The sequence below is a fragment of the Mauremys reevesii genome, linkage group 19 (assembly GCF_016161935.1).
Source record: "Mauremys reevesii isolate NIE-2019 linkage group 19, ASM1616193v1, whole genome shotgun sequence".
In the NCBI taxonomy this organism is placed as follows: domain Eukaryota; kingdom Metazoa; phylum Chordata; order Testudines; family Geoemydidae; genus Mauremys; species Mauremys reevesii.
The window spans coordinates 25,773,143-25,785,731 of NC_052641.1; the positions used below are offsets into that span (position 1 = coordinate 25,773,143).

Here is a 12,589-nt window from a genome sequence, read left to right on the forward strand (position 1 = left end):
CCTCCTGTAGAGAACCGTAAAGGCCAGGTACACCCTGTCACACTTCCCATACAATATTGTATCATATTCAGCTTTGCTATTCTTGTCTTCAAGGCATTTAGTGGTCAGGGCCTGGGATACTTAAATATAAAATAGGTATATCTCCATATATATTTTTTTATCTCATAGAGCTGGAAGGGACCCTGAAAGGTCATTGAGTCCAGCCCCTTGCCTTCACTAGCAGGACCAAATACTGATTTTGCCCCAGATTGCTAAGTGGTCCCCTCAAGGATTGAACTCACAGCCCTGGGTTTAGAGGACCAAGGCTCAAACCACTGAGCTATCCCTCCTCCCCCAAATAAAAGGTTAGCTGAAGCTCTGGCACAAAGACCTCATTTGACATTTTCACTTTGACACAGTAGTATTGTCTATTGCAAGGGTAAAGCTCATCTGTGCAGGAGACGGTGCTTTCTTGGGGGCCACTCCCAGACTTAGGGAACAAACTCGCTAAGCTGTCTGGTTGGTGTCTCCAACGCTCTTGTGCCACTTTCCAGTGGCTGGTAGGGGAACCAGGCCTGCACTCTGAACTGGATTCCAGCCCAGGGACCCTATAACAAGCAGCCAAGGTCAGTACAGTCCTTCCACTTACTGCTGTTTCCCTGGGCTGCTTCTTGCTTAGTGCTTTCAGGCTTCCTTTCCCCACAACTTCTCTGGGATTTACCCTTCTTCTGGGGCTTTCTCTCCCTCCTGGGTTTTCACCTCCCCTCTGCTCCCTGGAGTTGACTGCAAACTCTCTCCTGCAGCCCCCTTCTGCTGCAAACTTCCTGGCTTTGTAATCCATCCTTCTTGAACGCAGCTGAGCCTCTTGTTCATTTAAGCCTGGTTCTCACTCCATGTGCAACCTGGTACCCTAATTGGCCTCTTAGGCCCACATTAACTCTTTATCGCTCAGGTATCTTTTGCTGGCTTACAGCAATCCTACACTGAGTTGATCAGACTTAAATGCAGAGTGTGGATTCAGGGTACATTGTATATCCAAGTTACACAGAAACCCTCTCCCATTATATACAGTTACACATCTAATTGCATTTACTGTACAGTGTATTACACATTTTAGGGTTGGCTTGGTTACTTTGTAGGAACCAATCTCTGTACAGCATGCTCTGTCCACACACTGTCCATGTTCACCAATTCTTTACCTGTTTTCCCGACTTATCTTGTCCATCATTATCTTGTAAGTGGTTCTCTAGGTGTTCTCTTCCCTTATCTTAGCTGCATAAATATTATTAGGTGCCCTGTGCTGTTTGGAGGAGCAGAAAGAAAAAACATCACAGCTGGAATCCTAGTTCTACTACTGACCACACAGCCCCCTGGCAACAGTTGAGTGCTGCTTGTGTGTATGGGCTGAGTGAAAGGTTAGAAATATTTAAGAGATAAGAATGGCCATACAGGTTCAGATCAAAGGTCCATCTAGGCCAGTATCCTGCCTCTGAGTGTGGCTGGTGCCACGTGCTTCAGAGGGAATGAACACAACAGTACAATTATCATATGATCCATCCCGTCATCCAGTCCCAGCTTCAGGCAGTTGGAGGTTTAGGGGATACCCAGAGCATGGGGTTGTATCTCTTCCCCTCCCCCCCCCAATCTTGGCTAATAGCCATTGGTCGACCTATCCTCCATGAACTTATCTAGTTCTTTTTTAACCCAGTTTTGGCCTTCACAACATCCTATGGCCACAAGTTCCACAGTTTGACTGTGCATTGTGTGAAGAAGTACTCCCCTTTGTTTGTTTTAAACCTGCTGCCTATTAATTTCAGCAGATGACCCCTAATTCATGTGTTATGTGAAGGGATAAGTAACACTTTCTCCATACCATTCATGATTTTCATAGCACCACTCAGTTGTGTCTTTTCTAAGATGAACAGTTTCATATACTTTTTAATCTCTCCAAATATGGAAGCTGCCTCAACCCCCTAATCATTTTTGTTGCCCTTTTCTGCACTTTTCCAATTGTAGTATAATTTACTAAACATTATGTTTAAAATATTTAGTGTCGAATCATTAGGTTCCATGTAGGCAGATCAGACCTTCATTGTCAAGATAACTGAGCTCCATGCAATTCAGTGTGTGGAACCTTAAAAATAGGATCACTCTTGGCTGTGGATGTATTTATGTTGAAAAGCTCATGATGCATTTTGTAGGAGTAAGGTTTGCCCAAGTTACTGTTAAAAAAGGAAATTCCTTCCTCCCTCCATCTTGTGCATTTTTTGGCTATGGCCTTTCATCCCAGAGGCAGCTGAAGTTCCTTAATACTCTCTCTGTGTAATTAAGTGCTTAATGATAAAGGTCCAACAAAAAAGTATGATAGTATTTTAGCACATTCTACACAGAGAATCAGAAGGGCGGCTTTTTTTGGGATATCTCTCCAGAAAATGTCCTAGCCTAATGATAGTGAACGGTAATGACTGGTACTTAGTTAGAAAGTATTATTGTAAATTCTATTTAATGGAGATGAATTTAAAACTAAGTAGTTAAATAGTTATTAGCCAACTGTTCAATTTATGTAAATTTTTAAATTCTAGTCTTTTAATATATTTTCTGGCTACTTGCAAGGCTTTGGTCAAGAGTGGCTAACTTCTGATGTTCAAACTCAGGATTATCAATCACAAGGCAATTTTAAATGAGGAGTTGTTTCAAACTGGTATGATCTATGAATTGAGACCATTTCAACTGTGATCCAACTCCATCTCTTTAAATGTTCATAACTTTAAATTTGCTGAACTGTTTAATTCAAATTTGGCTTGTTTTGTAGATCTCATGAGACTTAAACATCATGCCAAATCTAGAGAACAAATGTACTATTATTTATTATATGTAGTATTTGTAATTAGTTTTATTATAAATTGTATTAATTGACAAACTATAATATTGAGAAGGGTTAGGTAAGTTATAAGCACAGGCTGCAGAGTTGCTGAGCTTTACACCTTGAGTCTGCACTAACTTAATTCTGCTTTCAGACACTTCAGTGTTTGATTTTTTTTTCAATCTTAATATTGCCTTAATACTAAAGCTTTTGCATGGAATAAGATAGTAAGGTATGAGTAAAGCTCTTAGTCACCTATCCAGCATTGAACTCTTCCAGGCCTGGAGCAGTGTGAGCCTCATTTGAATTAGAGTCTGTGAGGGCGAAGTGCTCAATGTAGAACTGAGGCCTTAGATACTTCAGTGATGAGGTCCATTTGTCTTGTATGTGTCTGTTTTTCCCACTCCTGGAAAAGTGTATCACAGCAAATACACAAGTATAGAGGAGAGAGCAAAGTTTTATAGAGTAGTTGTCATGGAATTAGGGCCTTTATAACTGCAAAAATAATGAGGAGTCCGGTAGCACCTTAAAGGCTAACAGATTTATTAAGCATAAGCTTTTGTGGGTAAAAAAACACTTCTTCAGATGCATGGAGTGAAAATTACAGATACAAGCTTAAATATACTGGCACATAAAGAGACATAAAGCTTATGCCCAAATAAATCTGTTAGTCTTTAAGGTGTCACTGGACTCCTCGTTGTTTTTGTGGATACAGACTAACACGGCTACCTCCTGATACTTGATTTATAACTGCAGTGATTGATGTTTTAGAAATGCCTATGGTAGATATTACTCTTATGTGTCCATTTCTATGCTTCCTTCTAATGGTATTTCAGTTAAGTTTTGTTTCCCTACATTGGAACTCAAAGACAATATTTCAACATTAAAAATAAAACAAAGACTGTTTATCTCTCTTTTAAAAAGATGTAAATAGTGAAACAGTATTTTGGTGTATTTTCTAGGAACTAGCCAGCTGTGGATGGAATAAGAAAGAAAAACACATCCTTGCCGCTAATATTGTTGCCTTTACAAGGAGGTTTAATCAGGTAAATAATCTAATTAGATTTACAGAATTAACACTGCCCACCTGAATTTAACCAGGATCGAATTTGTTACTTCACTGATATACATGAATGTGCCACATCTGAATCCTATTAAAACAGTGCTTCGATGGATTAGTAATCATAAAAGAATTAGATTTTTTTTTTCTTGAGAGTTGTTGGCTCAAAAAGAGATCAGTATGGGTGTAGCAAATGTGTTGATTATAACTGACTTGTAATTTTTCAAATTAGAGCTACGTTTAAATGCTGCAAAGGATGGATATAAAATAGGGTCATTTTAAGATGAGTATTATTACATGATACTCAATGGACATGAAGAATAATAATGGATTGGAGGTGTTGGGTTTTGGCTTGTTTGTTTATTTTGTTTGCTCTTTTCTGATGGGGGATTTTATTTATTTAATAACAGATGTGAAAACAAATTGCTAAATGTCAAGGGAATATTTTTTTTCATTCTGATAAAGAGTATTTGATTATATTCCCATTCAACAACCTGCTCTTAAACAACAAGGTTTCTTCTAGAGCCTGAGATTTTCTGGGGTTCTGATGTAACCCTCACTAAACACAAAAACACAGTCAGTTTGCGAACACTGGTTTGTTTGAGTCTATTATGTAGACACGTGCATGTATTCACCTTGTATCTAATAATAAAAAATAAACGAGTTAAAATTTTTTCCACTCAAGTTGCAATACAAAGCGTAGCTTATCCTTATAACACTCTTGTAATTTAAAAAGGAAAAATCCTACCTAGCAAATCATGTATATGCTAATTTTAGGGGCATTCCGAGTAACAAATAACCCTGAAACTGTGCTTAGAGTGCACTCAGGAGTAGTTGTGCAGTTTGTTTTTGTGCACAGGCATCTGGATGAGGGGATAGTCAACCACATGTTTTAGTGTATGTTTCAAATATGACAGAGGAAACCCCTTGGGTGCATAAAGAAAATATGCAAGTCTTGATGCTAGCTAAATTCTGTGACTCAGTCAAAAATGAGCTGCCATTTTGGGTATACGAGTCTGCTTCCTGCCTCTTCTCAGCTGTGAGGCAAGGGCTCTTCCCAAATGAAAACATTCTCCCACTAGACCATTCTAGTAGCTACACTTCATAAGTATCTATGGCTCTTAAATTTACATGGGTAATCTTTCATCTTTCCCCTAAATTTTAATAAATTTAATTCTTGTGGAAAGCTGCTAGGCTGACAGTCATAGAGGTTGATGATCTCTGTTTATCCAGAATAGGTGAGCACAGGCAGCAGCAGTTTCCTCATATTCCCACCTTGCTGCACCAGTATGCTAAACCGTGTAGGAGTGGGAGCATTGTTCACTCTCTACATAGCGATTAACACAAGAAGCTTAATCTGTTTAATTTAACAAAGAGAGGATTAAGGGATGACTTGATTATAATCAGTGATAGGGTCTTATGTGGCTGGGCAACCTAGTGGCTAGATCACTTGGTTTTTTAGTCTGTAAGGCCAGGGGGGGTGGCGATTTAATTGTTGGAGTGTTGCTGTAGGGATGCAGCAGCTCGAATTGCAACTCATCAACTGCATATCCAATCAGCGTATGCTACTAAACAAATCACTCTGTGTAGGTGGTTATTTCCTAATCATATTGCTCTCACCCTGCTTTCATTGGAGCTAGGCTAACTTGCGTGGAGCAACTCAAGTGTACTAACTTCAGCTAACTGTTGCGTGAAGAAAAGCCCTTACTGTCAAGCAGTAATATTCAAATAAGAAACCCTAGATGTAAATAGATTGCAGTTACTTTAAGGCATAAAAAATATTAACAGTGAAACAGAGTGGTTCATAAAAAGTTTTTGCATTTAAAGTTTTCTCACCAGTTTTGTTCTGAAAAAAAGAGCAGAAGGCAAAAGTTTTCAAGATAAGCTATGCACTTTTTTAACACAGTTCCTTTTCTGAACTTGCAAACAGCCACCTTTATATTCTGTACCAAAGACAGTAACTCTGTTAATCAGTGCTTTTACTAATCCATCCCTTGTGAAAGTAGGAATGTGGAGCTAAAAATCCATCCACTCCAAAAGCAGAGAGATGAGTCATGCTTCCTTTCCATAGTCAGATACAGAATGGCCAACTCTTCCTGATTGGTTGATATCTGCTTTCCCTAGTCTACCTTAGGCAGCCTAAAAGTCCTGTGAACATCTAAAGATTAAAATAAATAAAATGTTCAGAAGAGCATAGTGTGACTATTGCCTATTATGGGACACAGCTAAGAATGCCAAATTCAGGACAGACTGATAAAGATAGGGCAGGCACACCCCAAACTGGTGATTATTCTAACTTTAGATTCACCAAACTGGTAACAAAATAGGCTTCTGTATTACTACACTGGTTAACAAGAAGCTAAACACAGTCTCCCTGAGGCAAATCAGCCCTTCTTGCCACCCAGACACCTGCTCTTTATTATGAGAAATTACTGAAGACCAGATGAATCATTTGTAAAGTTCTTCCAATCCCAAAGGATCAGCCACTTCCCCAAGTCATTAGATAACTCAGATCTTACCCAAAAGTCAAAGTTGTAGCCAATCCTTAGTAACTAATAACTAAAGGTTTAATGATATAAAAAGAAAAGAAGAGAGTTATTAAATAGTTAAGGAATCATATACATTATAGCTCGTTTTTACCCAAGGGTTGGGGGTCATTCAGATCCTTGTTCAAAGCTTCCTTAGAAAATTACAGTCCAGAGAGGAGAAGCAGAAATGAAGACAAAGAAAATGATATCATAGAGCAGTCCAGGGCCTCCCAGAGGATTCCGGGGGCCCGGGGTCTTCGGCAGCGGGGGGCCCTTCCGTTCCGGGACCCGCCGCCGAAGTGCCCCGAAGACCCGCGGCAGGGACCCCCCCGCCACCGAATTACCGCCGAAGCGGGACCCGCCGCCGAAGTGCAGCCCGGTCTTCGGCGGTAATTCGCGGGGGCGGGGTCCCGCCGCTGGTCTGGGCACTTCGGCGGCGGGTCCCGGAACGGAAGGGCCCCCCGCCGCCGAATTACCGCCGAAGACCGGGCTGCGCGTCGGCGGGTCCCGCTTCCCCCCCACCCCGGCCCCAGCCTCTTACCCCCGCTCCCTCCTCACCCGGAGTCTCAGGGCCTCGCCGGAACAGCCGCAGCGTGCGGCCGGCGGGGCCTGAGCTCCGTCCCGCTCAGAGCCGCGTGGTGGGGGGGCGGGGCTGGGAGCTCAGCCTGGAGCTCCCAGCCCCGCCCCCTCCCCACGCCGCTCTGAGCGGGGCGGGGCTCAGGGGCTCGGCCGGAGACTCGGCGCTTGATGCGCTGAGGCTCCAGGAGAGGGGCGGAGGCGGGAGCCTCCGCTGTTCTCTTGGGGGCCCCTGCGGAGCCCGGGGCAAATTGCCCCCTTTGCCCCCCCTCTGGGCGGCCCTGGAGCAGTCTCCCTTTTATATGTTCAGCCGAGTGCATGGAAAATTCATGGCAAAAGATGGAATCTTAGGTCACGTCCTCATCACATGTGCTTACATGCCACAATGAGTCAGTGGCGCATTGAGTGTGTTTAGTCTCTTCAGTGGCCCATTGTGAGAGTTGAGTGTCCTTAATGGGCCATCAACACATGACTGTCTAATCCTGATGTAAATCTGCCTGGGGGGGGGGGAATGTCTCCCAGGAATCATAACATGTATTTGAGATACAAATACATAGCCAATATTCATAACTTCATATACAAAGAGGATACATGCATATTAAGAGGATTATCGTACTTAGCAATCTGTAACTTTTCCATTGATACCTTACATGACATACTTTGTACAAGATTTGTTGCAGTTGCATAACAGTGGTAGCAACAATGATGTAAAGAGCCATCTTCCTTTTCATACAGCATCATATATGGTTATTATTAGATAGCAGCATCACCCCTTTCCTCAGGTAAAAGCAGCAAAGAGTCCTGTGGCACCTTATAGACTAACAGACGTATTGGAGCATGAGCTTTCGTGGGTGAATACCCACTTCGTCTGATGTAATAGTAATAATTGGAGTTATACCAATCTCCTAGAACTGGAAGGGACCTTGAAAGGTCATTGAGTCCAGCCCCCTGCCTTCACTAGTAGGACCAATTTTTGCCCCAGATCCCTAAGTGGCCCCCTCAAGGATTGAACTCACAACCCTGTGTTTAGCAGGCCAATGCTCAAACCACTCAGCTATCCCTTTCCCTCCAATGTACTACATGCATCCGACGAAGTGGGTATTCACCCACGAAATCTCATGCTCCAATACATCTGTTAGTCTATAAGGTGCCACAGGACTCTTTGCTGCTTTTACAGATCCAGACTAACATGGCTACCCCTCTGATACTTTCCTCAGGTACTTCCTTCAGCAAATGACAAAAACGGGAGTCCAGAGGCAAACAGTTGACAAAATTAATGTGGCTATTTATCTTTGCAGCAGTTAATCCAATGTGCATTACTTTGCATTTTTCAACATTAAATTTCATCTGCCATTTTGTTGCCCAGTCACTCAGTTTGGAGAGATTCTTTTTTAGCTCTTTGCAGTCTGCCTGGATCTTAACTATCTTCAGTAATTTTGTATCATCTGCAAATTTTGTCACCTCACTATTTACTCCTTTTTCCAGATCATTTATGAATATGTTGACTAGGACTGGTCCCAGAACAGACCCCTGGGGGACACCACTATTTACCCCTCTCCATTCTGAAAACGGACCATTTATATCTACCCTTTGTTTCCTATCTTTTAACCAGTTACCAGTCCATGAGAGGACCTTCCCTCTTATCCTGTGGCAGCTTAGTTTGTGTGAGAGCCTTTGGTGATGGACCTTGTCAAAGGCTTTCTGAAAATCTAAGTACACTATATCCACTGGATCCCCACTCAGTCTGTATAGTCCCAGGGTGGCCAACCTGGGGCTCTAGAGCCATATACGGCTCTTCAGAAGTTAATATGCGGCTCCTTGTTGTAGTCACTGACTCTGGGGCTGGAGCTATAGGCGCCAACTTTCCAATGTGCCAGGCGGTGCTTAACCCCGGCTCTGCCACAGACCCTGCCCCCACTCCACCCCCTTTCACCTCCTCCCCTGAGCCTGCCATGCCCTTGCCCCTCCCCCTCTCCCCACCCTACTCTGAGCCTCCTGCATGCCACAAAACAGCTGATCGGGAGTTGCGGGGAGGGATGAGGAGGTGCTGACTGGCGGGGCTGCCGGTGGGCGGGAGGCACTGGGAGCGGGGGGCAGGGAGCTGATGTGGGGCTGCTGACGTATTACTGTGGCTCTTTGGCAATGTACATTGGTAAATTCTGGCTCCTTCTCAGGCTCAGGTTGGCCACCTCTGGTATAATCTCTCATAAATATAGTTCATTGTAGAGGTGTGTGGGGAAGTAGGTTAAAAGGATTGACTACTATAGATCCACCGGGAAGGAGACCAGGGTGAACTGGTATGCATTTAATTAACCAAATTGTCTTGCACTTTAATTTTGTATTGGAGGGGAGTTTTCATTTTACATTTTATTCTGTTTTTTCTTTCTCCTCTGTTGTGTTACCAACAGCAGGGTTGATAAAATCAGTTGGCACAAGTGAGTTCCTGTTCGGAGGGACTCATAATCAAAAATCTAAATAAAGTCACCTTTCCTAAATAGTGATTGAATATAGGTGTTATTTTCTGTAGTGGTTGTGTGATTTGATTCTGAAAATCTGAATGCTTATATTAACTAGCTTTCTAGTTTGTTAGCCAAATCCTAGTGCACTACTGTTTTTGTTGTTTTAGATCCTGTCTATCAGTTGTGGCTGTTAAGGATATTTAATTAAACTTTATAAATCTAAATTAATCTCTCAAGTCTTTTTGTTTAGTTAAGTCATTGAAATTAAAGAAAGGTGGTATGGGTAATCAGTTCAGCAGTTGCTTACTAAGGTTTGTTTAATACCCCGTCTTTCTTACAGGATTCGTATCTTTCCTGCTCCTAACTTGCATTTTCTTTAGAGAATCAAGACAGTTTATAGATGTTTAATATAATAAAGGTGGGGTTTTTTGCATTAAATTCAGATGTATATGTTTCTTTATAGGTCAGTTTCTGGGTTGTACGAGAAATTTTAACAGCACAGACCTTAAAAATAAGGGCAGAAATATTGAGCCATTTTGTGAAAATAGCTAAGGTAAGTGTGCATTTTTACTATTATTATTAGACTTCAAAATAATCTTTTTTTTTTTGTCTGTTTATCCACTCTTCATATCAACTGTTTCTTTAGACCGCTGAAGAATAAAATTCTTTATAACACAGCTCCTGCTATCCCATTAAGTACTTGGTCATTGTGACACACAATGTGACCAACACAGGCTGATCTGCTCATACATAGCTACGTACAATGGGCAGTGAACTTTTTAACTGGCTTCTGGTATAAATATTCTAGTTTATCCTTTTTACAAGTTTAAAGGCTCACCAGTTAGACTACAGTTTTTGTGATGCACCGCAATGTCACCTTTTGGGACTTGTCTACATGCAGATTACTGCCCAATAATCCAGATGTGAATCTGCAAAGCACCAGCTTGCTGCTCAGTTATGTGCTGTGTAGATACTGTTACTGCACATTGAAAGTTCTGGAGTGCAGTTTGACTTAATACACTTTCAGTTAGTAGCAACAAAGAATCCTGTGGCACCTTATAGACTAACAGACGTTCTGCAGCATGAGCTTTCGTGGGTGAATACCCACTTCTTCAGATGCATCTGAAGAAGTGGGTATTCACCCACGAAAGCTCATGCTGCAGAACGTCTGTTAGTCTATAAGGTGCCACAGGATTCTTTGTTGCTTTTACAGATCCAGACTAACACGGCTACCCCTCTGATACTTTCAGGTAGTAGTAAACCAAGCCATGCTCCAGGACTTTCACTGCACTGCACTGTAGCAGTGTCCACATGGACTCAACTGGGTGGCAAGCAGGTGTGCTCTAGATTCATATCCTGGCTTTCTGTGCCATAACTTCCCATGTAGACAAAGCCCTTGGTGAGGGGAGCTGTGCATCATGGGAAGATGTAGTCCTACTATGGATTCAGGTCACAGAGGACAATTGGAGCATTAGGCATGTGGTGGGGTGAGCTCCCCACACTAGGCCTTCAAGAAATGGGCTGGGCCAGGTGGATCCAGTCAGCTAATTAGGCTGCTTTAGGCTGGAGGCAGCTGGTTGGAAAGAGGCTCACTTGTGCAGGAACATGCAGGGCCTATAAAACCAGGTAGCAGGCTAGAGACTGGGCTGCTGAGAAAGGCCAGTCTCTCCCTGGGAAAAGGGAGGAGTGTTTGGAGGCAGCTGGGAAAGGCTGCAGGAAGGCAGGCAGCAGTCACTCCCTGGGAAGAAGGAGGAAGGTTCGTGGAGCTGATACACCAAGAGAGAGAAGTGGAACCAGGTGTCATAGAAATCAGTCCAGGGGAGGAGCAGTGAGGACAGAAAGAGGAAACTCAGAATTGCTCAGATGAGGGTCTCTGGACTGGAACCTGGAAAAGAGGGTGGGTCTGTGTTCCCCTACCAGCCAGTGAGGGAGTAGTACTGGTGCAGACTGCCCAGGGGCGGCTCCAGGCACCAGCACGCCAAGCGCGTGCTTGGGGCGGCAAGCCGCGGGGGGCGCTCTGCCAGTCGCCGCGAGGGCGGCAGGCAGGTTGCCTTTGGTGGTATGCCTGCGGAGGGTCCGCTGTTCCCACGGCTTTGGCGGACCTCCCGCAGGCTGCCGCCAAATTTGCGGGACCCGGGACTCCCGCAGGCAAGCTGCCAAAGGCTTCCTTCCTGCGGTGCTTAGGGAGGCAAAATGCCTAGAGCCGCCCCTGAGACTGCCTAGGACTGAACTTCTGAAGGGGGAACACTGAGTGACCTAGCTGGAGGGCTAAGTCAAAAAGAGGATGCTGCAAGTCCTGGAGCAAGTAGAGCTGCAGACTAGAGTCAGAGTGACAGCATGCAAGCCGCGGATAGGGGTGTCGGCCTTGAGAACTAATCCCCAGAGTGACCAGGAGGAGGCACCAGCACAGCAGTGAGTCGAGTACCTTATGACTAGGCATATGTGTTACAACTTCCCTGAGGGTATGGCTACACTTACAAATCTGCAGCGCTGGTAGTTGCAGCGCTGGTCGTCCAGCTGTGCAGGGCCAGCGCTGGTGTGTGGCCACACTCACAGCTACCAGCGCTGCAGTGTGGCCACATTTGCAGCATTTGCAGCGCTGTTGGGAGTGATGAATTATGGGAAGCTATCCCAGCATTCAAGTGGCAGCAACGTGCTTTTCAAAAGAGGGAGGTGTGGGGCAGTGTGACAGGGACCGGGGGGCGGGAAAGAGAGAGTGGATTTTTGGAACTGACACTGTGCAAAATCAGAAAATTTTCCCACCCCCTTACTGTTAACTGCAAACAGCCTGCATCCAACATACTCTCTTTCCCCCCTCTGCCCCCTCCCCCCTGTTTCTCTCAAGCAAAGCAAACACTCAAGCCCTGTGAATGACTCCTTTTCTCGCTGCTGGTCAAGCAAAATGCAAACACTCAACCCCTGTGAATCACGCAGGGAGGAGGATCTAATTTGATTGTTCACAGATTGATCCAGTAGCAACGGGGCTCCGGAGGTTCACAACAAAACAAAGAGAGGCTGCATAACAAAACAAAGGGAGTAATTTAGTTAAAAGCATTCTGGGATACACCCTTATACCCTGGAGGCCAATAACAGTGCTGGTGTGTGGCCACACTTGATGACCAGC

At 44.0% G+C, this 12,589-nt stretch overlaps 1 protein-coding gene across 17 annotated transcripts in view; it reads left to right on the plus strand.

Moving 5' to 3' along the window:
- RALGPS1 (Ral GEF with PH domain and SH3 binding motif 1) overlaps nt 1-12,589 on the plus strand; it is a 343,816-nt gene that overhangs the window by 80,198 nt on the left and 251,029 nt on the right. For all 17 annotated transcript variants that reach the window (XR_005589888.1, XR_005589890.1, XR_005589889.1 and 14 more), the window contains 2 exons: nt 3,805-3,888; nt 9,929-10,018. Coding sequence is in view for 12 of the 17 variants with exons in the window: in XM_039506419.1 (XP_039362353.1) it covers nt 3,805-3,888; nt 9,929-10,018 (174 nt within the window). In the remaining 5 variants the exon portion in view is untranslated. The remainder of the gene's footprint in view (nt 1-3,804; nt 3,889-9,928; nt 10,019-12,589) is intronic.